Raw genomic sequence first — 26806 nt, 5'->3', positions numbered from 1 at the left:
AATGAAGGAGGGCACCCGGCTGTTCATATGCCTTCTTTCATGCCTCCGGCTCGGGGCGATCCCGGACGGAGAATCGCGTGGCACACGTGAATTCGAAGCAGCCATGTGAGGGATCGTGATGCATTGCACGCACACAGTCTTAGTAGTACGTAAATATCTAGAGGATGGCGCAGGTGCTCGATTTTTCTTTTTGGTGACAATGAATAGTATGTAGTGAGGAGGTGAAAGTAATAAGATATTGGCACCTTGGACAGACAGGGTAGTATGGTGGATTGCGACTACGACGGGTCAGATCTATATACATGGTGCTTCCATGACATCTATGGTCCATCTATCACAGGCCTTATCCTTTCACCATCCATCGTGTTGTGATCATTCCCTCTGTGCTTGAGCAAGTCAAATTCCAAGCAACGTCATCTATTGTTATGTATGATGAAGAGAATGCGATATGAAAGTTCATAAACAATTAGAAGATCGAGACTTGATATACTAGCTCTGTATTATACTTTTATGTGTCGACTATAGTCACGCTAGTCACCCACTAGACTCATATGAGACTATGTCCAACGGAATTCGAATGTAGGATAATCATGAATTTTACCGCCTGCGGGTAGGCACCAAGGCCCTAGGAGCACCACCTGAGGAGTACCTCAGATATGAGCCCAAGAGCCCCCTTCCACACAGCATTCGCGACTTCAGGTCCCTTGAGGCTCTCGGACATGATAACGAATCCAGGATCAGAAGTGTCGGCAAATTTCTAATTTTAATAGGGATGTAACAGAAAGCAGGCAGGGTATCTGTTTAGCACATTATTCTATTGACCATTCAGTGCTTGGTATCTGCCATGACTGTAGAGACTTCAGGCATAGAGAACCGGTTGTCCTCGCGTGCAATAATCGGTGGTGAGCTTTGAAGTCACAGGCCTCCCTGCCAAGGCCTTTGTTAGGACAGGTCAGCTGATCTAGGGATGCCCTTGTCGCGCCGGTGCATAAGTTTATGTAGGCTACATAAAACAGCTATAGATTTGGAAGTTACTGATGTGTACCAAGGTTCCGTCGCTATCAATTATCCTGTATTCGATTTTTAAGATATAGAGAACTGGATTTAATTTGAGGTCTTCTAATAGAGATTGCTGCCAGCTCTTATGGGTAGGGAATGACGGGAAACAGAAGTTTGTAATTCCAATCCAACAGGATCTTGGCGCGGTTTTGCATATGCAGGTGTCAATTGTTGAGGCATGGAGGGGTCGCCTCGGGCCTTTGTCCCCCGGCATTCTTAACTAACGCACGCTTTTAATGGAGGCACCTAGGCGCATCCTGGTGTACATGGAAGAACTGTAACCAAATGATGCAGTGCACCGCACCACTCCAACATTAGTCCGAGAAGCCCAGAGGAGTCTTCCCTCGGACGACTATCTAAGCGTGCCAGCCAATAATGAGTTACCATCTCCGCCAATTCAAAGTGCCAAATTGCATTACGTCCGACTGACTCTGAGCGTTGCTGCCTTCCATCTTGTTCTTGCGACTGCCACCTCCGACTAATTGATTTCTTGTTTTCGTTGCAGTTCTTGTACTCTATCTACGATATTATCCATCATTTAAATACACCCTCCATTGATCATAACCTCTGTTACCACTTGTATCCCACGGGTCCCGACTCGCTCACAAGTGACAAGACCATTAAGCAAGGTCCGAGTCTGAGCGCCACTCCAGGTGACGTCCGCACCTGTGCCTCCCATCTCCCCTCCTCCACGCACGCCGCAGTTACCAATCCGCGGAACTGTCCTTCCTTCCTCCCTCCATTCCCCCATCCTCCACCTAGGCTAGGTTTACATCATGGCCGATGCATCTAACTCGGAGGATGCCACCGTCACATTTCATGTCAAGTCATCTGGTGCTCAAAAGTGGACATTGACTTTGCCGGTGTCGACAACGACCCAAGATCTCAAAGCCAAACTCGCCACCGAAGAATATGCCAATGTCCCAGCTTCGGCACAGCGATTGATTTACAGTGGAAAAGTGCTCAAGGATAATGACACCCTGGCGACTCACAATGTCAAAGAAGGCAACACGATGCATCTGGTCAAGAGCGCCGCGAGCAATCAACGACAGAACCCCGCCAATCAGTCATCCAGCAACCCTGCTTCATCCACACCCTCTCAATCCACCGGTGTCCCTCAGAACCTCGCCGCAGGCACCGGAAATGATCCTTTGGCGGGCCTGACAGGCGCTCGGTATGCAGGTTTCGCCCAACTGCCCAGCGCAAGCATGTTCCAGACTCCCCAAACTCCTGAGGACATGATTCGTCAGCTTGAAGACCCCAACTTCCAACAGATGATGCGAGAAGCCATGAATAACCCTCAGTTTATTGACATGATGATCAACCAGAACCCTGCATTGCGGTCTCTAGGTCCTCAGGCGAGAGAGATGTTGCAGTCGGATGGGTTTAGACAGCTCATGACGAATCCCCAGCAATTAAGGTCGATGATGCAGATGCAGCAGCAACTTGGTATGGGTCCTTTTGCTGGCACTGGTGGCCAGGATGCCTTCCCTGCTCCTGGTGAGACCAACACTACCGAAAATCGGGGAGCGACCAACACAAACACGACTGCGAACCAACAGCAACAGCCCAACCCGTTCGCAGCCTTTGCTCCATTCGGTGCAGGTGGAGGCTCACTAGGACCAAACCCCTTTGCAAGTCTCTTCGGACCTGCCTTTGGACCCCCTCCGCAAAATCCAGCTTCGCCAGGCACGCAACCTACGACCGAGTCTTCCAACCCCACAGCAGATGGAAATCAACAGCCCCCCAATCCTTTCGCTGCCTTGTTCAACCCAGCTGCTTTTGGACAAGCCCAAGGGAACAACCAGCCGGGAGCCAACATGGGCAACCCATGGCTACAGAACAATCCCTTCCTCCAGAACCCAGAAGCAGCCAACCAATTACTACAGGCTCTTGGAGGCGGACCGGGTGGTGCAGGCGGCGCTGGACCCGGGAACTACCCTAATCTTTTCAATATGTTTGGTGGTGGCATGGACCAGAGATCTCAGTCGCCCCCAGACAATCGGCCACCTGAAGAGAGATACGAGGTTCAGCTACGGCAATTGAACGATATGGGGTTTTATGATTTTGACCGCAACGTGCAGGCGCTTCGACGGACGGGTGGAAGCGTGAATGGGGCGATTGAGTTCCTCCTGAGCAACCCTTGAACTTGACGCAAGTCGACGGAGCAGTCTGGCATGAAGATGATGGTCCGCACATGTATCCTGGGGCGAGAATGGCGTCGTAGAGAAAGGCGTTTGTGGCAGTCATAGAGGTTCAAACACTAATTCGATTCCTCCGGGGCATGGAGGGTTTGGGGTTTAGTTTGGGCTTGATTGCAGTGACAGCGGCGCCATGCTGAGAACATGGGGTAGATAATTCACAGATGAACCCAGGCGGATTGTCGCATTCAAAGTTGAGATCCAGTCAAAGGACCCAGGTTTGACTGTTTATATGATTTATTGACGATGCCCATCCCCATGGCACTAGCCCTAGCGTTAGCAACAACCTTTACGCCTTTGCATTCTTCTTTCTTTCGGTGAAATGCTTCATAAAGGCCTTTGGCTCAGACCCACCATCGCGCCACATGTTAGCAAAAGCGTCCACACCAGCGTCAATACCCTGACGGAAATCGAGATCCTCCCAAGCGGTGACCAAAGCTTTTTGTTCCCTCAAAGCCTGGGGACCCAGAGTAGCGGTCTCACGCACTAGAGCACTGATCTCAACTTGCAAAGCAGACGCATCATCCGCAAGCACATCGACAAGACCCCAGCTAAACATCGTATCTGCGTCGTAGACACGCGCGAGATAAACCAACTCGCGACACCGTTGCCAGCCAACAATATTGGCTAGCAGCCGCGCATGTATCACGGACGGAATACCGTGTTTTGTCTCTGGCATTCCAAACGTCGACGTCCGAGTCGCATATCGCCAGTCCGCGCACGCCGCGACTTCTAACGCTCCGCCGAAACACAGTCCGTCGATAGCCGCTACCGTCACTGTCGTGTGTCGTCGTATACTCTCGCATAGACCTGATAGTTTCGAAATGAACACTCGTGCCTCTTCTGACGTTGCTAGTCGGCTCATTTCGTATATGTCGGCACCAGAACTAAATGACGCAACGTGTTTCTTCAACGTAGTTGGCGGCGTCGTTGTCGTTGTCGACGATGAGTCTGATAAGACCTCTGGCGTAGAACCTCGAAGAATCGTCAGTCTTAACGTAGAGTCCTTGGCTAATGTATGCATTGTTTGAGTCAGTTGAGCGATGAGTCTGCTGTTCAGGCTGTTAAGTCGTGTGTGGTTGCTGATAGTCACAGTGGCGTAATTGCCAGTTCCGTTGGGAATGGGCTGAATGGATTGGATGATTTCTCCGGTAGCAGAGGTGGTGGTGGACGTGGACTGAAGACGACGAGCAACTAGGGAAACTCTGGTCTTGAACGGATCCGAACGACTACCACGATGTCCAATCGAGAAAAAGGGAGCGGCTTGAAGATTAGGATATGACGGCCATGACTTGACTGCAAACAGCCGTCCAAAGGACATGATGGTCCTACTGTTGCTCGTCCTCATCTTGATTCTTGCTTATAGCACGAGATGCGATTCACCCAGTGGCATTAGGTTGATGCAACAAGGAGGATTTCAATAGCGAGCTTACCGTACAAAAACTCATCGGTTCGCAAGCCTTGTTGTCTCCCATGACAGGAGTTTGGCCCCGGCTTGGATGATGGAGAAATAGTGGTGGATTCTAGAGGACGTGATGTTGCTCAAGTTGGTGATCAGCCTCGGATGTTCTCCGCACGCTGTAACGCGTTGACAGCAAGGGGAAAAGAACATGGAGCTAGCATTATGACATAAAATCGATTCTTTATTCTCTAGCCGTGTGAGGCGTGTCCTGATAAATAGTACCATGTATGAACTTGTCAGCCTTATGAATGTCGGCAGCACTACGGCTGCCTCAGCCCAAATCGTGCGTCTCTTCTGCTCGCTGCTCGGTGTTTAGTGATCAGTCAGCCTAACCACGGGCTACAAACCCTGGGTTATCAGATGCTGATTGTTTAACCCGTCATCTTGATGACTCAACTATGAACCCACTTGTGCAGAGATTGGCTCGACCAACACTTTTCCGCCTCGTCAGCCTGGAACTCGGATGTCGCTTCATACTTTCTCTGATGATACTTCTAATCACTAACTGCAAACGCTACCCAATAACAGTCTAGGGCTAGGACTGGACACGCATGTATGTAAGCATATCAAGTGGGGGGGAGGATCCAATTCTACTACGTTGTTGGGTGAGCGGTTTTGGGACGTTGCATGTGAGAATTTAATGCGATATAAGTTTTTGGGCTTCGTGTATATACTACGGCTGTGCGTCAGGTGAGGCTGAAATCAAAATGTCAAACTCGACTCCCAAATCAGGGGGGGCATCGAAAGTCCATCCTTGTCGTATTGCGGGACGAACGTGCAGAACTTTCCCGTCCAGACCAGGCTTTTAAGTCGTAGCACGTGGATTCATTCGACTCAAAGACCTCACTCATGTTGAATCATGTTTTCAACCACGTCTCTCCTTTCCCTACCCTACGAGATTCGACACCAGATCTGGCAGCTAGTCATTTTCAGGCTGCAGCCATGCGCATGTCTTGCAGCACCACGTCCACAGGCCTGTACGGTGACGTTATTACCCAGCAGATGTATACAAGATTTCAAGGTGGACGAGGAATTCGACAACCGCATCCTGCGTGTGTGTCGGCAAATCTGTAACGAGGTCAGGCCGATGCTGTTGGAGTCACCTCAAGTCTTGACTGTGTGCAACGCGGTGTGTCTGGATGAATTGCTGAGAAGCGTCCCCTCGAAACGCAGAGGTCAGTTTCGACGGATCAGAGTGCGGTTATATATTGGCCAGGTCAAGGAGGAGGACTTGAGAGGATTAAAGGGGCAAGACTTACTCAGAGAAGCAGAGTCTTGGTGTGGTCCATTTGTGCAGATGGCCCTGAGGAATATTGGAGTGTCTGACATCGAGTCTGTAGATTTGGTTGGGAATGTTGAAGTTCATGAGCAATTGAGAAGGACTGTTTGGGTTGATATCCGGCTTAAAGGTCCGGGTTCATGATGGGCTTCTTGAAGAGGGACCACAGTTTACGCTGGATGGGCAACGACAACAAATGGATAAGCGCTAGGAAAGAAAAGCGACATGGGAGGAGGAACATGGATGTTTTCGAACCGAGTCCCTCGAAATTGACCCACTCGTTCACTCTATATCTTAGTCACCAAGCTCTCTCCACCGTCAACCAGGTTCCTCGGGTATTTTTGTTCACTTCTCTCGGTGTTTTGTTGGGTTTCCTCGTCAACCCCAGGGCATGCAAGTATTGTCATCCCTTACCATCATCATATAACCCCATCTACGATTGGCCGACAATGCCACCCGTCAAAAAGATAGGTGCCTTGTTGCTGAAATTCACCACGTCGCCCATAACCACCTTGGCCGACTCACTCGACACAGCCTTGCCGATGCTCTCAGCTGAATCCCAGGTCAAGATGGCGCCATAGGTGTATGTTTGTGAGCCATCTGGGCCAGGGTTGAACTTGACCACAGTCCAGTTTTTCAAGCCGTATGGTCCCCATTTCTCTGCCACCAAAGGCATATGTGTCTTGAGGTAGTAGTCGAGGTCGAATGTCGAGTCGCCCTCGGCAGGGTAGAGGACAGTAGCGTTGGCTGACATGTTGGTGGTGGTGGAGGAGGAGGAGGAGTCTTGGGTTGGTTGTATTAGGGTTTGGGGGGGATTCAGAGTGTGAGATGGGATTGAATGGTGGGTGATGAGAGACGGGAAACGGATGAAGGGGCACGCAGGACTTGAGAGACCTCAGGAGACCTCAGGTGGCCTGGTGGTATTTGTATTCCCCGTCAGAGAGCATGCTGGAAAACCTCGGGGCAATGGTAGTGATCCTACGTGATGTGCGACTCGCCATCCCCTCCAAAGGTAGACTCTAGTAGCATAAATGTTGACGATAAGACAGGCTATGCTTCTTTCGGCAAGTTTGATTACATGCAATATCCAATGACAGTTGTTTATGTTGTGGAAAGCAAATACGCAACGAATCGTTACCACCCAAGTCAGTAGTCATTTAGGAAATTTTGAGAGCCACAAGAGAGTTACCGTCATTACCCAGGCACGGTAGGTCAAGACAAGCTGTGGTGCGTGTCAATGTGCTTTTCAAATGACGAAGAAATCCCACATACGAACAACCGAATTCAAGCCGTCTAAATAGGTTGCAATACAATTGGCCCTCGGCAGATGGCCTAAGCCTAACCACAAGTGGAATTAGTTAGGTTATAGTGGATAAGCTCCAAGGGCGGGGTGACGTCCATTCTGCAGGGCAAGAGCTCGCAGAACGACAGTCCAGGTGCGGGGGTTTTTGCCAAACGATCAGCCTGCGGTGCAAAAGCATGAGAATAACACCGCAATACATGTACTTGTAATCACTAACCTTAGCTACCGAAGGCCCGAAGATAGTTCTTAGAGCACCGCCTGCAGTTCTACAATCTTACCTATGCTTATGCGTAAGGGAAGACATGTATTTGTCCCTGGAAACCCCCCCTTAAGGCCTTCCTCTGCTCCATTCCCCTTCGCCCTCCCCCACCGCCACCCCCAGTATCTCCTCAGGCCAGACAGATATCATATCTCACGATGATAGCCCTAAATGCCTACGTGCCTGACCAGCTTGCCTCGTGCCAATCTCGGTCTTAAGGAAACCAAGACCCTGGTCAAGACTCACAACTTTGGGGAAAAGTGAGGGGCCAATGATCTGATTGAATGATTCAGAATGATGGGCCCATTCCCCTCTACATCAACTACCGACTCCATGTGCGAGTACTGTAAGCGACCTCCACCATTCAGTCCCTCGTTCCCGCGTAAAGAGAATCATATCTTACCTTGCATACACCAACTTCAGCCTGACATAGCATGCATGGATAGACAGATCCTGGGATCTTTGCTTACGGCATGATGCATACGTGTGGTCACCAAGGCGTAGGATTCCTCCTAGAATCGTAGATGAGACGCGTTGCCCCGCACCGACTCTGGTATCCAAAAGCCACGTCGGCTGCTTCACTCGGCGTGGTCGGTCAGTCTGACTCGGTCCATCATCTCCGTTCGCTGGCTACGAATATGTGTTGTAGTGTAGAGGTGTCTACCCACACGAGTCGAGTCGAGTCGAATCACGTAGTATTGCGTCAAAAGGCAAGATAAGGTCAGGAAGCGGCGGAGCGGCCGCTGTTGCGATTCCACGATATTTGGTTGTCTTCAAGGCGTCGGATAGTGTCGGCCCACTTTGACTGAACGACACGGATACCAGAAATGTATTTCCTATACTGTACATCCCTGTACCCATGTGACCTGAATCAATTGGGATTCACCTTTTGGATCCGAGATCCAGATGAGGCAATTCATGTGGAACCAATAATGCCTTTTCGTAACCATCGCAGCCTCAATTCAGTGCTATCCTAGCTTCTCTATTCACTGGCGCACCATATCATGTCCCGAGCATGTCAAAGTGACTTACTCGCTCAAGCCTCGGTCGATTTCCGGCTAGTCACGGCGCCCACCACCCTTTGGAACAATTCCGCGGGACTGGGGACATGTGCAGATGAGACGAATCTCAAAACCGTGTCCAGCGCTGTCGAGCTTCCATCATTTGCCTCAAGCAAGAGGTCTTTTGATCCACCCTGTGCAGCCGTCGCCATCGGTTTTCCTAGGAGGCTGTCTAAGCCCTTGGTCACCTGGTCTGCCGCTGGGTTCCCGATCGGCAGAAGTTTCTGGTGATCATGGCGAGCCGCAGATCTCAGTTGGGTAAACCTAGACCTCTCGTCGATGATGGTATACCCTGGCCGTGCAGGGGAGGAAAGAAGTCCCTGGATTAATCCATCAAATCTTTTCTCGAAAACCGGATTTACTCCTTGCCCGTCCACCCTGAAAATCACGAGCTTGCTGGATCTGCTTTCGTCTCCTGCGTGAGATATACTGACAGCGACCGTTCCATCGCTTCGATTGCGTGTCAGATTCCTTTGTCCGTAGTACTCAGAATCCAGAACGATCGTCGTCAACGTTTGAGCCGTAAGAGTATCAAACACCGTCAGAACATCCGAAAGACAAAGCAAGTGTCGCCCGGCGAATACGAACTTGGCGTCTCCGGTCGAAGCTAGTTCAGGTTGCGACATGCAGATTCTGCCGGTCGCAGGATCGATCAAATGCACGAATCGCGTGGTTGATGTTGCCCATGACCATGAGGCTGCCAACGTTGATCCGTCCTCTGAGTAAGCCAGTCCTGCAAAGTCCGCAATCTCGTTACCATCTCTGGATTCGTGACTCACTTCCACGCTTCTAGAGCTAGACCATGTGTATAGCTGTTCATTTGCCTTGTTCTTTACTGCCAGACCGTTTCGATGACGTGCCTTTGGAGTCCACAGTCTGACAGTTGCGTCGGAGCCGATGGTCGCAAACTCAAGCTTCGACGGGTTTGCCGCCAGGCCAAGAACACATTGATGGCCAGGCCGATGGGGCTGGTCGACCCTGGTCACCAGCTCCCAGGTACCGTCTTCTTTGTTCCAACCCCAGATTCTCAAACACGTTTCAGTGCTGCGTCCTCGAATATCCGCTCTGTCGCTGTCCAGGTACATGGGTTCCACACCACTCGCCAGTGGTTCCCACTCATCAACTGTGGCAAGCCACTGCCCATCATGGCTTATGGAAATATGATTGACGTTGGGCTCTGAAATCAATTCACCGTCCGGAGCGGCGTTTTTGGTAGTCGTCAAGTTACGCGTCAGTGCTTGACGGCTGATCTGTGTGTTGGCTTCGAGATCGTAGATTTGTAAAAGGGTCGCACTAATTTCTTGTGTCGTGCCTTTGGCCAGCGCGTTGGCGGGGACCACGGCCAGCAAGCGATGGGCATCATGGGGGTGCAGCAGCATTGGCTGAACTCGCAAGTCATCTTGTGCCAGTGCCAGCCCGCTGATATTCGCCGATGGCAGTAGATCCCCTGTAGACAGAACCATGACCGAATTGTCTGCCAGGCGTAACACATACTCGGAACCCTTGGCAGAGACGCTCAGATTGAGAATCGACGTTGACAGATGCGGTAGGAATTGCTTCTGGTTTGTGTCGAGTTGCCAAACCACGAGGACGGTTTCAGCCCCACCAGAAATGAGATAATTCTTGTCTCGCGACCACTTGACCGTGTTCACGGCAGTCCTATGCCAGTGCAGTTTTCGCGACATGATACTGTCGCTCGAATTGTTCTTTTCCTTGCCAATCAGCTTGAAGAGGAGGTCCTCATACTGTAGCATGACGCCTGATTCCATACCCAGAACCACATCTAGCGACGGTATTTTTCTCATGGTCCTGGATTTTCCAGGGTTGACCTGTCCGTCGAAACTCGTGATGTTGCTGCCCAGGCTAATCTCTCTCCAAGTGTATTCAAGGCCCGCGTTCTCCTTGCCCACGTCCTGCGAATACCCCAACAATAGTTTGCTCTGACTGGAGACGATAATCAAACTCCCCGCAGCTAGACATTGGAATCCTGAAACGGGGTTCGACTTGGTCAACAAAGTTCCAGTCATCTTGATCTTATGGTTGTTCTGATCAACAGTGTAGGCGACTAGGAGCCGAGTTTTGCTGTTGTCGTGTTCGTGCAGCACCAGTATCGTCTCTTGGTGGGCAGAGTGAGAGAGAGCTGCCAGTTGACCAATACCGATCTTAGCCTGGTACTGGCCGAGCTGACGTCCCGATTCGCAGTCCCAAACCGAAATAAAGCCCGATCGATGTCCTACATAAAGCTTGTTGGGGTCAACCGCCGACAACGCACACGATGTGATTTCTGCATGACTTTGCAGACGCCGGACCAACAGTGAGGTCTTCGTAGAATAGATCTGAACCTCAGATGCGGTTGGGAGGATCAACAAATTTCCATCGGTGGATATCAGGGGGTCTTGATCAATGAAGATGCCTCCTTGGGCAGGCGATAAGGCCCAGCTACCGCCAACTGCCGCGCGAACAGGTCTGGGCCGACCTTGTTTAGTCTTCTTGGGATGAGAAACTGTTGTAAGTTGGTTTTTCTGAGGAGTTGTAGCAAAGGCCGCCAAACCATCTGCCTGTGTAGCTTGGACGAACTTTTGCTGAGTGGGATTCGGTTCGTGGCTGACTATATCCCCAGTAGAGATATGTGGCTGGGTTGCATCGTCCAAGTCATGTTTCGAAGACAAGGTTGCATGCTGTGAAGATTTGCGACTTTTTCTCGATCTGTGGGTCTTTTGAATTGGCTCAGTCCGAGTCTCGAGGGAAGGTTTGTCACCTCGATGGTTTTGCCGCTTTTTCTTGCTGTGGCCGTCCACACTTGCGGAGTCTGTTACAGAAGTTCGAGCTTGCTGCGGGGATGAGGAGGCATTAACGGCAGGCTCGGCGAGGGTGTCTGCGGCGTTCGAAGAAGTCTGGTCTTTGCTGCTATCTGTATTTTGTCTTCTGTTCCCCTTTCCAGACGATTTGGAGACCTCGAGGCTAGCCTCGGAGGCCACAGGGTCTTCTCTGAGTGCAGTTGCGACACCAGATCTGTTAGAAGAGGTTTCCGAGACGAAGGGCTGTGGGTGTGCTTTGTCGACACTCTTTCGAGATTTTCTCCTGCGGGCTTTCTTCAAGGCGTGATCAGATGTATCTGCATGCCCATCGAATGCAGCATCTGCATCTCGTTTCCCGGATTGAGACATGATAGTCTAGCTAGCTCCGGTTGCTCTAGTTGGTGAGTCGATTACGACCTCGACTTCACTGGTCTTACCACAGACAGTCTTTGGCGTCAACTTTTTTTTCTGAATAGGATCGCGGAGGAGGCTGAATTGGCAAGTTTGCCGAGTCCGCAGCTTCGCCAAGCCTCGCGCTCCTGCCCCATTATTGAATATTGGATGAGTCCCCGAGTACCCTACCGAGTCCCCGACAAGGCTCAGCGTTAGTACCGTATTCGTACTTGGAAATAAGATCTCAGTGTCATCTGTGATGGCAGATGTGTTATTGAGATGTAGGATGAAGGGCTGAAAACAGAGGAGTGTGAGGCATCGCCCTCATCAGGATAGATGGGGGAAGAGGACGTTGATATCACGTGCTGTAACTCTGACGCAAATAGACACATATATCCCTAGGTATCTACCCGTTCAAACAAGAAGAAGAGCGATGAAATGAGAGCGACTCAATAGGTTTGCTATGGACCACATTTATTCAATGATATTCTCAAGGCAAAGTTGCAAATATTGGTTTGGCTTGTGATGCGAAGCAATATATTACAAGACTTCGATGAGTTCATTGGTTGGGTGATAAACATTTGTTGTTTCTCGTACAGGCCTCCTGAGCGGATATCACCAGCCAAACGCTTAAACGACAACCACTTTTCCGCGGAGCCATCATGCCCCCGATCTACTTCAACCAAAAAAGTCATTTGCATTCAGCATACGCAGGTAAGCATGGAGCAGGAAATGGCGTGGGGGGTGGGCCGTCATACAATCATAGGTGATCTTAGCCAGAGGGGGGATTGCCGAGGGTAATCGAAACAACAGAGTTTGGCACACCTTGACATGTCCAGTGCGGTTATTATTATACCTGTTCCCAGGTCCCAGAGTAAGTTTCAAGGGCCCAAAGCAAGTTCAGACATTCACACCCTGGCTATTTATTAATACTGGCAAACATAAGGCTTGGACTTCATTGACCTCCTGGCGATCCCCGCAGGGGCTTTCTTGACCTTGGCTGGCTTCCCCGGTTTTGATATCGTCCTATTTCTCCTTGTGGGGTGGCCCTGCATCTCGTCCTTCTCGTGACTCAGCGTTGTACTTGTCATCCCTCAAGCGCATCCCGCTGACTACCTTTGTTCTCGAGCAATACCTCGAAAGGCAACATGAAGGATGATCTGGGGTCAGGCTCCAAGGGTTCTAGGGGAGGCAGGATGACTGCCGAAGACAGGAAGTTGCGCAATCGGCTGTCGCAAAAGGCATTCCGAGCACGTCAAGCCATGCGCATTAAGGAATTAGAGCAAAGACTGGACACCCGACCTGTATCAGAGACGGACCGCATCACCGAGCTCGAGGATCGCAATGCCTTTTTGGGCAGTCGACTCTTTGACTGCCATAAAAAGCTGGAGAGTCTGCAAGTCACTATCAAAGCCTTGTCAGATGCTACAGCAGAAGCACTCGATATGGTGGTAAGGTCATGTTTGATTTCTAAATTGCCTATTACTGACCCTGCCCATTCAGGTCAATAAAAACCGACTTAATGAAGCCGAAACCAGCGGAGCGAGTGACGAACGCGACAAGGTGTCACGTTCAGATGCATCAGACTTATCAAACGACGATCATGGTCTTGACGAGGGCGTGCTGTCCATACGATCCTTGGACGGCACACAGATCCACGGTTTCGACGTTCCTCACCATAAACCACAGACGAGCCAGCGGTCCAAGAAGTCCTCTCCCCCGCAAGGGATGTGGCCCGAATTGACGGGAGACTATATTGACATCCCTGAGGACTTGCAGAACGCTCTTCAGATGGCCATCAGCCAGGATCCCAACGCATTCAGCACCCTGAGTTGGGAGGAGAACTCATATCTACCGACACATGACGGGCTCTTATGGGACGGCCCACTCCCAGATCCAGTGGCGCAGCAGCAGCTATCGTATCATACACCACAGATTGGATCGAACGCTTACGCCAGTATTGAGCATGTAGGCCCTGTACTGATTCGTGGACCGCACGGCATATTACACAAGACCAACTCCTCCTGGTCGGATCACATCACCACAGTTGAATACTTCCTGCGGTCAAAATGGGCGAATTCAATCAAAGGAAAAAGGAAAAAGTCGCTCACGACATCTTCCGACAGGTATGTGGTTGTTTTGCTGCGAATCTCGAACCGGTGAACAGTCGTCTGACTCAAAAGGCAGTCTTTCCAGTTCCGCTTTATTCATGCTGTCATCGTTCATCTGCCTCGCATGGCCAACGATGGCCGCCTGGCACACCTACACCAAAGCACATATGTACGTAGGAAGTCTGATGGCTTGGAGATTGAATCCTACGGATGAGCTATTCGCCAGCATAGACCCAGCTTTCCGACCGACCAAACTTCAGCTCACCGTTCCGCACCCGGCCATTATCGATTGGGTTCCTCTTAGCAGCCTCCGCGACAAACTTATCCTTTTCTACTCTGCTAGCCCCTCGTTGGACGAAGTGGTCTGCGAAATCGGCAATGCCTATGTGATGGAGGGCGACTTGTCAAGGCTGATTGCTGGACTTCCTCCTACTCGCGGCTATGTCGGAGTCTGGGACCTTGTCAGAGCCATCGCACCAGAAGCCGCTACGGCAAGCAACAACTCTGCGCCACACGACTTATCCCAGACCAACTTTGATCGCTCTCCAGAGACTGTGGATGATTTTGATGGTGACGACGGGGACAAGGCTGCCCGTCACACAACACTGCCTGCGCGCGATGTTACAGCTCTTTTCAACTCAAAGGTTCTTGCACTAAAGGCGTTCAAGATGATGCGGATGCATACCGGGCCTGGGAATTTCTTACTAGACCCTGCCTTCTTCGAACGACATCCTGAATTGCACGACCCACGGGCCGGCATCATTGCAAAGGGGGTGCCACTACGTCCTGGCGATCGAAAATTGATCATCACGCCTCAACCAATGGACGCAGGAGTACTCGGTCGTTACAGAGAGTTATCATCCTGGTCCATGACGCTGTCTTCCCCTGTGGTCAGCGCCTCTTGACGTTCTGACCCATAGTTATCGACAAAGACCAGGAATGCGTGGTGGAGGGGGAAAGGAAGTGCCAGAACAGTAGCATTCAGGCACATACGAATCATATTTGGCGTTTACTAGGAGTGGATCATATTTACGCAGCGACACGATTCTCCATTCAATTCTAGCGGCGTAGATGAAATATATTCATGATTAATGACATCAACTTGGTGTGGACTGTCGAATGTCACGCCAACTTGTTCCCTGCAGTGCCAAGAAATCATGTTCCATTGCACCTTCCACATTTCACTTGTTGAAGTCAGGAAGGCACCTGCCCAATTATCGTGCTACATTATCCAATAATAATGCCATCTTTCCCAAGTCACGCGAGTTGACCTGATATCAATATATCAATAACCAACCTCGAATCCAGGCACACACCGCAGCAACAATAGTCCTCTGCACCGTTGTGCCCTGCTAGATTCGAGTCACGGTGGCCCATCATGGCGTCCAAGGATGATATCTCTGACGACGAGTCCATTGATTCACAACTCGAATGGGAACTGGAAGAAGGAATCCCACAGGTGGAAGATCCTTTTATTCAGAAATACATGCAGGGCCGTCAGGCGCTGATAGACCAGGAAAAGAAGCAGCGACACGATGCTGTGTTTAAGAAAACCATGACACCAATGGCCCGGCAGGCGGCCAAGATCCTGTCTGCAATCAGACGTCGCGAATTGAAGGACGTGTGGACGTCCGACTTTGAAGACAGCCTGGCAGAGAAGAATGGGGGCAACCTCTACCCAGGAATGATGTTCACTCTTGCGCGAGACCGAATCGAGTCAACGGATCTGTGGAAGATTGTGGAGAGAATGCCAAAGGGTGCTTTATTGCACGCTCACTTTGATGCTATGATCGACATCGATTGGTTGATTGATCAGGCTTTGAATGAGAAAGGCTTCTGCGTTCTAGCCCCCGAGGCCCTCAGTGACAAAAACAAGAGGGCCACAGGTCTGATCCAGTTCCGTTTCTACGCCGACTCTGAGATCAAGACACAGAAAAGCCCTGGAAACATCTGGACCGCAAACTATACCCCCAATGCACCAGTGCCAATCCGCGAAGCACAACGGCTGTTTCCGGACGACGACCTTACATTTAAGAAATGGCTGATTCAGAAGTGCACCGTCACTGCGGAGGAGTCATTGTGCCACCATCATGGTCTCAACGCCATCTGGAAAAAATTTCAGAGCACTTTTGTCACAATCGGAGGGATGCTTTACTACGAGCCGATCTTTCGAAAAGCAATGCAGAGACTATTGGGACAGCTAGCAGCTGACGGTATCATGTACGTTGATCTGCGGACGGCCTTCAAATTCGAATTTCGCAAGGTCGGCTCCACGCATGGACAGGTGGATCACTTTGATGACTTCTTTGATGTTTTCGGCGACGAGATTCAAAAGTTTAAACGCACAGAGGCCGGAAAAAACTTCAAGGGAGCTCGAATGATCTGGACAGTGGTCAGAAGTTTAGACACTCGCTCACAAGTCGAAGCGATGAAAGAATGTATCCGGTTGAAGAAGAAACTGCCTCATTTGATTTGCGGGTTTGACTTTGTCGGCCAGGAGGACTTGGGCAAGACTTTGCAGGAATTGACACCGTTAATTTTCTGGTTTAGAAAGAAGTGTGCAGAGGCGGGAGTGGATTTGCCATTCTTTTTCCATGCCGGCGAATGTTTGGGAGACGGTGATAGCACGGATAGCAACTTGTTTGACGCCATATTACTGGGAACAAGAAGAATCGGTCATGGATATTCACTATTCAAGCATCCCCTTTTGCTGGAAATGGTCAAGGACAAGAAGATTCTGATCGAGAGCTGCCCCATCTCTAACGAGATTCTACGGCTGTCGAGTTCAATCATGTCCCATTCCTTACCAGCCTTACTTTCGCGAGGAGTTGCAGTATCACTCAATAACGACGATCCCGCCATTTTAGGCCATGGAAAGAACGGACTCAGTCACGACTTCTGGCAAGCATACATGGCATTCGATAACTTGGGACTAGAAGGCCTTGGGACTATGGCTGAAAACTCTCTCAAGTGGGCTGCGATAGAAGATCAGAAGCCGGCAGAATGGACAAAGGCTATCACGGATGGATACATGGGCAAGACCATCAAGTCTAAACTCCTACGGGAGTGGCGCTCTCAATTCGAGAAATGGTGCGAGTGGATTGTCTTGGAGTGGCCTCTCGAAGGGGATGACGACGACGACGACGACGACGACGACGACGACGAAGACGAAGACGACTTAGATTCTGACGAGGATGAAGATGATGAAAGTGATGAGGATTGAGGTGTGCCTGGCTAATGGTCACCATTATGATCATGACGCTGTGGTTAATGGTTTTGGTTCAACCCAGGATAACAGCCGATGGGCAACAAGGCACGTGCACGATTTTTGCTAGATTTCAACCCGGGTTTTCAGGGTTTACCATACATAGATGAGCTCTACGCCTGAGCAAATATGAAATGAGATGACCTTTGGCTTTGTGTGCTGTGAATAGAGGAAATCATTGATACAAATTGCCTTGATAGGATAGGGTATCGTTGTAAGTGCCTAGGAGCAGCACGATAGGGTACTTTGATGCCCATCAGTCTGCTCCTGGGCAACTTTAGCGAGTCTAAGCAAGCACGAAAAGTCGCCCAAAAGCCCCTATTGACACTTTGACCCCCCCCCCCCCTGGCCTTGTACTTTCGACGTCAGAGATAGGCGTTTTCAGGAAGCTAAACCAAGGCGTTTGTTCGCTCATGTGACCACTTTCCATTGCCCCTCCACACACACGACATGAATGCGCGCACAGAAACACCTCCCCAAGAAGCATTGGTTCCAGACTGCCCCGCTATGTCCGCTGTATCCATTATCACATCATGTGCTACGGGCCACGATCCCAATGCCAATGCTGCCTTCTCGGGCACTTCCTCTCGCCCTCTCCTTCGCTCCCCCAACGCCCGGAGCATTTTAGGCACCTAGACCCAAACAGGCGAAACAACCACCCACTTGACAACTGTTCTGGCTCTGCCTAAACAACTTCACCCCATCATACTACACATCGGTGTACCATCTGGTTCCTCTCCCTTCTTTCTTCACAAACCATCCATCAGTCTTGATCCTAGACGATCCTGATGCAGCCGAAAAGACATTGATTGTCTGTTTCGTCACTACACCACTCTTCAAGCGTATCATCACACCCCCACCTGTTCCCCCAGTGTACGATCGGTGACACCTCGGTGCCCATCACTCTCATGTCCTCCTGGTCCTTCGTCAGCACCAACGAGACCAGTTCTTCACACAGGCCTGAAATGGCCGAGAATACCCCCTAGTGGACGGTCTATGCCTCCCACACTTCTACACTCTCAACATGGCTGCTTACTTCCTTCCTTCCTACTTCCAAAAGAGGCTACTCCGCTATGCTCTTTCTCGTCTTGACTTCATCGACTCAGATGTACTCGATCTGGACAATTTGGGCTTGACCTGGGGTCAGAGAACGGTGGTTGAGTTGAAGAATGTCGGCATCAAAGTCCAACGTCTCAAAGACCTCCTCCAACTCCCTCCATCTATCGTCCTCAATCACGCATCCATCAAAGTCCTACGACTCACCCTTCCGGCCGATTTACATGTCAGTGGAATTCAAGTACAAGTTAATGGGGTGGAGATCGTTGTTGGCATTCGCCCAGAAGACACATCAGATGTCTATTCTTCAAGAGATGGTGCTGCTCCCAGCAAAACAGATCGTGCCAATCTGCCTCGGATACCCTCACCTTCACCTACGTCTGCCAGTAGGAGCCGATCCCGCAATGACCGACCTCTCGATGCCTCTGTCGTACTCCCAACATCCGAAGATTTGGCCGCTTCCTTTCTGGACTCAGAGTCGCCAGGAGAAAAAGATGAATTACAGGCTGCCATCGAATCGCAGTCCCATTATATCCAAGACTCTTTCCATTCAGCTGCTGGAGAGGAAGTCGGACTGGGAATGCCTGGCGGACTATCACTCCCTTCATTCGTGGCCAATTTCTTCAAAGGCATTGCCGACAGACTTTCTCTTGAAATCAGAGATATCAACATTGTGCTAGAGTCTGAGTCCCCTACGTCCGGACCCACCACTGAATCCGCAAAGTTCATGCTGAGCATCTCGACCATATCAGTCGAAGCCACCGTCTCGGCAGAATCGTCAGATCCTTCTGTACCTTCAACCCGCTCCATCAAGATCGAGGAAGTGCAGGCTTTTGTCTTGTCAGATGCTGAATCCTTCTCAGAGTCGTCCGGTTTTAGTTCTCCTAAGCTCGCTCGGTCACGACTGCGGCTGTCCCACCCTACATCGCGGAGTCGAGCAACCGGGCCTGGCCGCTCTGACAGCGATTTTAGCCAGGCATCAAAGACTTCTAAACCCTCCTCCCGTTCGACAAGTAGTTCAGGGCTCGGTCTTGGATTTCAACAAGACTTGCTTAGTGACTCTTCCATCTTCTCTCGAAGCGCAGAAGGGCCACATCACTATCCTGCTGAAGAGTTATCCTCTCATAGCCCGATTGTCGATAACCAAGCCCATGCTGAGCAAATCCTAAGTGCCTCGAAATCTCGGAGCCTGCCCCATCAAGATCCGTCTGAAGAAGACTCTACATCTGATGACTTGGCTGAATCACGGGTCTTTACCCATGATGAGGCTGAGAGCATGTACCTCAGTGCTGTAAGCGGTCCCGATATGCCCGGAGGTTGGAATTGGTCAGATCGCGATAGTGAACATGAGCATAACGCTCAAAGCTCCCTGACACCTGAGCCACTTCCAGAGCCTGCAGCCCGTCGTCAATCTCCAGTACCAGAGGCAAGTCCAGACCTAGGAAATGTTGCCCACGTGCCGGCAGAAACGGTGGATGATGAGCAAGTAACCGCCAGTGGTGAGAGCATCCTTGATATGAGCCTAGCCTCCTTTTCCCGCTCTCGCATTCTTCTTGTCGATCACGTTTCCCTTCGATTGCCAGAAAGGAATCGCCAACCGCATCAGTTTCCCAGTCCAGGGTCCGGCGCAGCTACCAGTTCACTGGCCCAGTCTCGCCTTCGACAGCAAGACAGACCTTCCAGAGGCCCTGTCAGACATACCTCTACCTTGTTTGATTCTCAATTTGGTGAAAGCAATTCATCCCAGCCAAGCCAGAACATTCCTTCAAATTCTGACATGAGCATCAAGACTGGACATATTTCCATCAATCTTGATGTCAGAGTCTGCAAGATGATAATCAAATCCACACAAAGCCTCCTCGAAGCTCTACCTCCTTCCCCCAAACCAAACGACGGCCCATCAAATGCCGCCTCTACGCCCTTACCAGCCGTCACAATCGACCAAGTCGACTTGAATTTCTGTGAATGTGTACCTCGACAATCACCATCAAAGCTGCCTTTCTCCCCTCTGGAACCCTCACTCCCTCAGGAGCAAGCCATGCTCAGACTGACTTTGTTCGCAATTACCTTTTCACCAACTTCAACCAAGGAACACTCCGCACGCCTGACAATTTCCAAGATTGAAATGAAGCATGGATCAAGAGTAGTACTCTCCTTCGTGGATTCGGTCAACGTGCGCGACTCAATCGCAACAAGCTCAATGCTTCGCCCTCACGACGTGGTCATAAATGCAACACAAAATCGATACGAGGTTCAGATCAAGCCAGCACATGTGATTCTGGACTTACTCGTGATTGATGAGGTTCTGAGCCGCAGTGGTGGTCTTGACTCACTCTTGGACCTTGGAAACTCTATCATGTCAACCAACACGATTAAGGGCACAGTACCCGCCGCGTTCCCGGAGCCCCCGAAACAAAGGACAGTCAGATTCAATGACTCTCACACAAGACAACGTGCCAATAGTGATAGCAACACTGCCCAGCCGAAAGTGGACATCAGAATATCAGGGGCAATTCTCGACCTCATTGGGTCCGAGTCCTCACTTCAGATCAAGTCTTCGGCAATAAAAACTGCTTACCGTGACAAGAACATCAAGCTCCGGATAGACGGAGCTGCGGTTGAGGGTCCCATCATGGTCGGCTCTAGATCAAGAGGCGACGCTTGGATCAAAATCAAAGACATTGAGCTCTATTACTCGGATGTTCCTACAGATGACGATCTCGACAGACTACTGTCCCTTATAACGCCTTCTAGCGATAGGTATGATCAAGACGACGACATCATCGTTGACAATCTGATCAAGCAACGTCGCAAAGGAGGTGTATTGCGTCTCTTCGTCAAGGAGCTCAAAGTAGGAGCCGCCGGCTTCCATTGGGTCCCGCAAATGACAAAGGTTGCTGATGAGATTGCAAAACTTTCCTCTGTGACAAAGCTTTTGCCAGAGGATGAACGCCCTGGGATCCTGATCTTTGGTCTTGTCGACAGCCTCGACGTTCGATTTGATGTGGACGACATCTTCGGGCCTCTCAAGCTTAAGGCTGAGCTTTTGGAAGGGGCAAATGTCGCCACACCGTCCCTGGCCGCCGCTCAAATCGCGTCCATAACACTTTCGAGAAACGATCGAGATGTACTGATAGGAGAAGTGACGTCTCAAAGCAACATTCCCATGGCGCCTCCTATGTTCATGTGCCGCTTCATTGCGGATGAAATGGAGCCTACAGTGCGCATGAAGCTGTCCAACACTTGTTTTGAATACAAGGTCCCGACCGCCATGGCCTTGACTTCACTATTTGAACGCCTGAAAGACCCGAAACACTCGGCAAAACAGCATTTGTCTCCACCGCTTAGTCCAGCATCTTCTCATAGCACCGATATGGCAGCTTTGGCGCGCAAGATCAAATTCTCACTCAACTTCCGAGATTGTGCGATTGCACTCAATCCAGAGGGAAGCCCTGCAAAGGGACTCTTCATTTTGACAGACGCTGTCATTCGACATGAGCTACAGAAGCACGGATCTCTCGAGAACCTAGAAATAAAAAAGGCATCATTTTTGATCATCAACGACGGTGGCACGGTAGGCGAAGATACTGGAAATGTTGACCACAAGCTTTACTTTGAGGAGAACGATCAAGTACAGCAGCTTACAAGGGCCGGTTTCGTGCCAGTCGGCTCCATTTCGTCGGCATCGGCTATCATCAACGTTAAAGAGGACAAGATCAATCATGAAACTCAGCTGGATATTGAATTTCGGAATAATCTGTTGTTTCTGGAGACCTGTGCCGACTCGACCCAGACATTGTTCCAAATACTAGGAGGGCTCGCTCCGCCTACGCCGCCTTCCAAAATTGCCAAGTATCGAACTGAAATTGTCCCACTTCAGGATATGTTGGCGTCATTCACGGGTGCCGCTTTTGTATCCGAACCTGGTCCAGAACTTGGCCTTCATGCGTCACATAGTGACAGTCACCGGCTTCAAAGTGACGATCATGACGGGGACCCGCAATATCAATTTGAAGGAGACAGCGATGACGGCATACTCCATGCCAGCTATCATGACGATGACGATGCAGACGACGAAATGACAGCTAGCTATGTTGAGTCGACTTTGGGGCGGTCTACATTGTCAGACTCAATCCATATCGGGCCTGTGGAACCCATGGCAGCAAGCACGAGCGATTTGAGCCAGAGTGTGATGATGCACAGCATGCTGGACTTTAGATCTGACCATTTTGTTCCCCAGTCCTCAGTCGGTGGCACAGCGCATCGATGGGACTCTAGCCAGAATACCTACGGTCTTGCTAGTGATTCAATCTTCGACCGATCCCCCGTCAAGGTTCGAGTCAGAGATGTTCACGTGATCTGGAATCTTTTTGACGGATATGACTGGCAGTCGACTCGAAATGTCATTTCGCAGGCTGTTCAAGATATCGAGACTAGAGCCATGGCCCGACGGCCTCGGAGTGGCAATCGAATGTCCCCTGGGCTGGAGGAGGACGAGGAATCCGTGATTGGGGACTTTTTGTTCAATTCAATTTACATTGGGATTCCTGCCAATAAAGACCCTCGGGAGCTAGCGAATGCCATCAACCATGACATTGACGATATGGTCAGCGAGACGGGCAGCTACGCTACCAACACTACAGTGACTGCGGCCACTTCACGGCGCCAACCTAATACCGGCACACGACCAAAGAGGCTCCGACTGAATCGAAGTAAGCATCACAAAATGACCTTTGAACTCGCCGGAGTGTCTGCGGATTTTGTGGCATTCCCACCAGCAAGCGGGGAGGTAGAGAGCTCCATTGATATTCGAGTGAAGAAGCTCGAAGTGTTTGACCACATCCCCACGTCGACGTGGAAGAAATTCGCGACCTACATGCAAGATGCTGGGGAGAGAGAGGTGGACACCAACATGGTTCATATTGAGGTTCTCAATGTCAAGCCCGTCCCCGACCTGGCGGCATCGGAGATTGTGCTCAAGGTTTCGGTGTTGCCACTTCGACTGCACGTGGACCAAGATGCGCTTGACTTCTTGACTCGGTTTTTTGAGTTCAAGGACGAAAATGCTGGGTCATCGGGTGCTGCATCGAACCCACCGTTTATTCAACGAGTCGAGGTCAATCCGATACAACTGCGGCTCGACTTTAAGCCCAAGAGAGTTGATTACGGTGGCTTGCGGTCTGGGCGCACGACGGAGTTTATGAACTTTTTTGTTCTAGACCGATCGGACATGGTCCTGCGGCGGGTAATTCTTTATGGGGTTTCTGGCTTCGATCGAATGGGCATTATGCTCAACAACATTTGGTCGCCAGATGTCAAGCGAAACCAGTTGCCAGGAGTGCTGGCGGGTCTTGCGCCGATCCGACCGCTTGTAGACGTTACAAGTGGAGTGCGCGACCTAGTCGCTGTCCCGATTCGAGAGTACCGAAAGGATGGCAGGTTGGTGAGAAGCATTCAGAAAGGAGCGATCGCCTTTGCCAAAACCACAGCTACAGAGCTGGTCAATTTAGGGGCCAAGTTGGCTATCGGCACACAAACAGTCTTGCAGAATACGGAAGAGTTGTTGGTGACGCGAGAACAGCGACAAGATGGCGACGAGGAGGAAGAAGGCAAGAAGCAGATTTCGCTTTATGCAGACCAACCACTTGGAATTGTTCAGGGCCTGCGAGGAGCATACGCCAGCTTGGAGAGGGATCTGCTATTGGCGCGAGATGCGATCGTGGCAGTGCCAGGTGAAGTCATGGCCAGCGGAAGCGCAAAGGGAGCGGCAAGGGCAGTGTTGAAACAAAGTCCGACGATTATATTGCGACCGGCTATTGGGGCGACGAAAGCGGTGGGACAGACGTTGTTGGGTGCAGGCAACACATTGGACAAGCAGAACCTTCGGCGAATGGACGAGGTAAGTCACATTGAGACAAGGGTGGTCTGGAGAAAGGCCATGAAAGAGGCGTATTGCGAGGCTGAGGCTAACTTGTGGTACAGAAATACAAGAGGCACTGATGTTGCAGCGCAGCGCATTGAAGTCATGACAAGACATTTGGCGGCGTTTGTTCCATTTTTCGTGTGGCAATTGTGACCTGTTTGATTGAGCACAGCATAAGCAGATTGTTGGGTTTATTGGATGCGCTGCGGGATGGTACCAGCCCTAATTGTGATCGAGATTCTTCCAAAGAGGTCGGGGCTCGAGCATGACAGGATAAAGATCTCGCAACACGGACAAAGGAACACAACAGAACATGACGACAAGAATAATGACGCAGACGATGAAAGACTGATTGATGGCTTGTGTATACAAACGGGCGCAGAAGCCTAATATGAGACGACGACATGATGACATGGAGTTGGCAGGATCTAGGATCTGGGAGCATCTCAACAGGAGCGATTGACTGATTGATGAGCTTTTCCAGTACAAGGTTAATGGAGATTATAGTATGACCGGTGAGGGTTTGGAGAATCTTCCATACATAATTTTCAACAAATCAAATTTCTCTGACTCGGGCACTGTTTGCCGTTTGTGAGATGAGATGAGGCGACTATCAGGTCTGGCTGCCTGGGTATGAGACCTGAGCCACAGGATTCCTTGCATCGTAGGTGATCAGAGGGTGCTGAGAGACGTTGCCTGAGGCATCGAAATACTACGATTAAAGCAGTAGCACATCGCCCAACTCTGACACAAGGCTGTTGTTGGATAAGGCGGGCCCGGTGGTTTGGCATTGGGCGTCATGTGTTTTGTGCTTGGAGAAATGCGCCGTGTAACATGTGACACAAGTGGCGTCTCGTTTAGTGCCCAGAGTCTGTGGAGGCAACACGTGTGGCCCGAAGGCCCCTCGGCCCAAGGGGGTCAGGGGTCTTAGGGAGTGAGGGAGCCCGAGGGGCCTCAGGCCTCAGGCCCTGTCCTTATGGGGGAAATGGGCACCCAGGAGTCGGTGATTTTGGGCATCGGAGACTCCTACAACTCCCTAAAACCCTAGACTCTCTTTCAGCCCGGCAGTGCTAATCATTGATTGGTCGTTTCCAACAAGTGAGTTCAGTCCGTAGTCCTTTTTGCAACTGCGCCACCATAAACAACCAACATCAAACATGGACCACATGGTCAAGTCATCACAACTTGCCATCTTCTCGCATCATGTCATTTCGATGTGAATGTGGATGTGGATGTGGAGAGCTCAAAGTATGCCTTGTACGTCTCAGCACTCATCCAACTTTTTCTCTTGTGGCAAGAAACTTGGATCTAGAGTCATTCTCTGGTCTCGCTCGTTAAACATTGGGCTATGGCAGTGCAGTGCAGAGAAGCGCAGTCCAGTCCACATGAGAAGCAGCGAAGAAAAAAGGTGAGAGAAGTGGTATGGATACTAACAAAACGCCTCCTCAAGATGCGCTTGCGCTTGCTCCTTTGCGAATCCGCAAAGGATGCTATGCCGATCAGTCAGTCCGTCAAGTGAAGTATAAGAACCAGCCGGATGAGTCGTGAAAAACATTCCTAGACTCAACTTACAGATCCAGACTTGAAGCTAAAAGTTTTCGTTCTTTGTTCTTTGCTGGTTTCTGTGTCATATCATCATAATCATAATAATCCACTTCCTAGGAACCGTCAAAGTCAGAGTCAGAACCAGAGTCAATCTGAGTTCAACAAACGATCAAACGATCAAACATCAATCACTGCACGACTATAAAAAGATGCCTCGCTTAATCCTCCTTTCGAGGGATTCTTTTCATCCACATCATCAGTCTCATCACAACTTCCTATATCCACAGTTAAATCAATTCCAATCACCATCTACTGCTGAAATGGATAATATACTCAAAAAGGTCAACTCGTTCCGCATTAGTCGACCCAATTCACGACGGGGTTCACATCAAGATGTAGCAGATTTGGAAGACTATGACCAGGGCTACTCGCAGAGCTCTTATGAGAAGATGGACCAAGGATCGTCTTTCGACGACCAACCTCCTCAATATCTGTCGCCGGAATCTGGTCGGAGTGGTTACCATGCTGGTGGTTCACTTGCAGGACCAAGCAGTAGTGACGCCGCCCCTCCTCCACTCTACGTCCCCCAAGACGCTGGAGACTCGCCATATGAGGGATTGCGAGACTTTGACACTGTCCTCCTCATCGACGACAGTGGATCCATGCAAGGGTCGCGCTGGCGCGAGACATCTGCCGCCATCCAGGCCATCGCGCCAATCTGCACTGAATTCGATCATGACGGGATCGAATTATATTTTCTCAACCATAAGAACAAACGTGATCAGACCCGCAGGCATCTCGGCGGCTACCGAGGTCTGAGAAACTCCGCCGACGTGCAGCAATTATTCTCGAATGTCACCCCCAACGGCTACACCCCAACCGGTCGTCGACTGAAAGATCTCCTAACGGCTTACCTTGATGACTTGGAAAACAGTCTTAAGCCTAAGAACCGAAGTTTGCCACCAGTCAAGCCTCTGAACCTCATTGTCATCACCGATGGTGAAGCCAGTGATGATGTCGAGTCGCCGATTGTCAAAGCGGCAAAGAGATTGGATAAGTTGCAGGCAGATGCATGTCAGGTCGGCATTCAG

General features: G+C 50.5%; 8 protein-coding genes across 9 annotated transcripts; 5 read left to right on the top strand and 3 right to left on the bottom strand.

Moving 5' to 3' along the window:
- Positions 1-1514: 1514 nt before the first annotated feature.
- On the top strand, positions 1515-3562 carry PV10_00874 (uncharacterized protein). Its single transcript, XM_016365004.1, has one exon. It carries the CDS (start codon positions 1836-1838, stop codon positions 3204-3206), a length of 1371 nt encoding a protein of 456 aa, XP_016228653.1. The 5' UTR covers positions 1515-1835; the 3' UTR covers positions 3207-3562.
- PV10_00873 (uncharacterized protein) lies at positions 3475-4870 on the bottom strand. The gene has a single exon (XM_016365003.1). The coding sequence runs from the start codon at positions 4606-4608 to the stop codon at positions 3550-3552; it is 1059 nt and encodes a 352-aa protein (XP_016228652.1). The 5' UTR covers positions 4609-4870; the 3' UTR covers positions 3475-3549.
- A 547-nt stretch (positions 4871-5417) lies between these two features.
- On the top strand, positions 5418-7038 carry PV10_00871 (uncharacterized protein). The gene has a single exon (XM_016365001.1). The coding sequence runs from the start codon at positions 5582-5584 to the stop codon at positions 6143-6145; it is 564 nt and encodes a 187-aa protein (XP_016228650.1). The 5' UTR covers positions 5418-5581; the 3' UTR covers positions 6146-7038.
- On the bottom strand, positions 6089-6976 carry PV10_00872 (uncharacterized protein). Its single transcript, XM_016365002.1, has one exon. It carries the CDS (start codon positions 6753-6755, stop codon positions 6435-6437), a length of 321 nt encoding a protein of 106 aa, XP_016228651.1. The 5' UTR covers positions 6756-6976; the 3' UTR covers positions 6089-6434.
- Positions 7039-8329: 1291 nt separating the features above from the next.
- PV10_00870 (uncharacterized protein) lies at positions 8330-11833 on the bottom strand. Its single transcript, XM_016365000.1, has one exon. It carries the CDS (start codon positions 11789-11791, stop codon positions 8600-8602), a length of 3192 nt encoding a protein of 1063 aa, XP_016228649.1. The 5' UTR covers positions 11792-11833; the 3' UTR covers positions 8330-8599.
- A 425-nt stretch (positions 11834-12258) lies between these two features.
- PV10_00869 (uncharacterized protein) lies at positions 12259-14989 on the top strand. Its single transcript, XM_016364999.1, has 4 exons — positions 12259-12689; positions 12762-13266; positions 13319-13941; positions 14003-14989. Exons 2-4 carry the CDS (start codon positions 12964-12966, stop codon positions 14829-14831), a joined length of 1755 nt encoding a protein of 584 aa, XP_016228648.1. The 5' UTR covers positions 12259-12689; positions 12762-12963; the 3' UTR covers positions 14832-14989.
- A 202-nt stretch (positions 14990-15191) lies between these two features.
- On the top strand, positions 15192-17313 carry PV10_00868 (uncharacterized protein). The gene has a single exon (XM_016364998.1). It carries the CDS (start codon positions 15305-15307, stop codon positions 17147-17149), a length of 1845 nt encoding a protein of 614 aa, XP_016228647.1. The 5' UTR covers positions 15192-15304; the 3' UTR covers positions 17150-17313.
- A 491-nt stretch (positions 17314-17804) lies between these two features.
- On the top strand, positions 17805-24830 carry PV10_00867. Of its 2 annotated transcripts, XM_016364997.1 has the most exons (2): positions 17805-24146; positions 24230-24830. In XM_016364997.1, exons 1-2 carry the CDS (start codon positions 18216-18218, stop codon positions 24245-24247), a joined length of 5949 nt encoding a protein of 1982 aa, XP_016228646.1. In that variant the 5' UTR covers positions 17805-18215; the 3' UTR covers positions 24248-24830. The 2 variants fall into 2 exon arrangements, with proteins under 2 accessions (XP_016228646.1, XP_016228645.1); XM_016364996.1 differs by having other exon boundaries at positions 17805-24830.
- The last annotated feature ends 1976 nt before the right edge of the window (positions 24831-26806 follow it).

Source organism: Exophiala mesophila, assembly GCF_000836275.1.
Source record: "Exophiala mesophila strain CBS 40295 unplaced genomic scaffold supercont1.1, whole genome shotgun sequence".
In the NCBI taxonomy this organism is placed as follows: domain Eukaryota; kingdom Fungi; phylum Ascomycota; class Eurotiomycetes; order Chaetothyriales; family Herpotrichiellaceae; genus Exophiala; species Exophiala mesophila.
The sequence above is the reverse complement of the archived record's forward strand: the minus strand, read 5'-3'. Positions and strand labels throughout refer to the sequence as shown.

Bases quoted from the DNA above. Each gene is read 5' to 3' on its own strand.
- PV10_00874 (XM_016365004.1), top strand. From the start codon at position 1,836: ATGGCCGATGCATCTAACTCGGAGGATGCCACCGTCACATTTCATGTC.
- PV10_00873 (XM_016365003.1), bottom strand. From the start codon at position 4,608: ATGAGGACGAGCAACAGTAGGACCATCATGTCCTTTGGACGGCTGTTT.
- PV10_00871 (XM_016365001.1), top strand. From the start codon at position 5,582: ATGTTTTCAACCACGTCTCTCCTTTCCCTACCCTACGAGATTCGACAC.
- PV10_00872 (XM_016365002.1), bottom strand. From the start codon at position 6,755: ATGTCAGCCAACGCTACTGTCCTCTACCCTGCCGAGGGCGACTCGACA.
- PV10_00870 (XM_016365000.1), bottom strand. From the start codon at position 11,791: ATGTCTCAATCCGGGAAACGAGATGCAGATGCTGCATTCGATGGGCAT.
- PV10_00869 (XM_016364999.1), top strand. From the start codon at position 12,964: ATGAAGGATGATCTGGGGTCAGGCTCCAAGGGTTCTAGGGGAGGCAGG. The intron at 13,267-13,318 runs GTAAGGTCATGT...CTGCCCATTCAG, and splicing joins CAGAAGCACTCGATATGGTG to GTCAATAAAAACCGACTTAA. The intron at 13,942-14,002 runs GTATGTGGTTGT...CTCAAAAGGCAG, and splicing joins CTCACGACATCTTCCGACAG to TCTTTCCAGTTCCGCTTTAT.
- PV10_00868 (XM_016364998.1), top strand. From the start codon at position 15,305: ATGGCGTCCAAGGATGATATCTCTGACGACGAGTCCATTGATTCACAA.
- PV10_00867 (XM_016364996.1), top strand. From the start codon at position 18,216: ATGGCTGCTTACTTCCTTCCTTCCTACTTCCAAAAGAGGCTACTCCGC.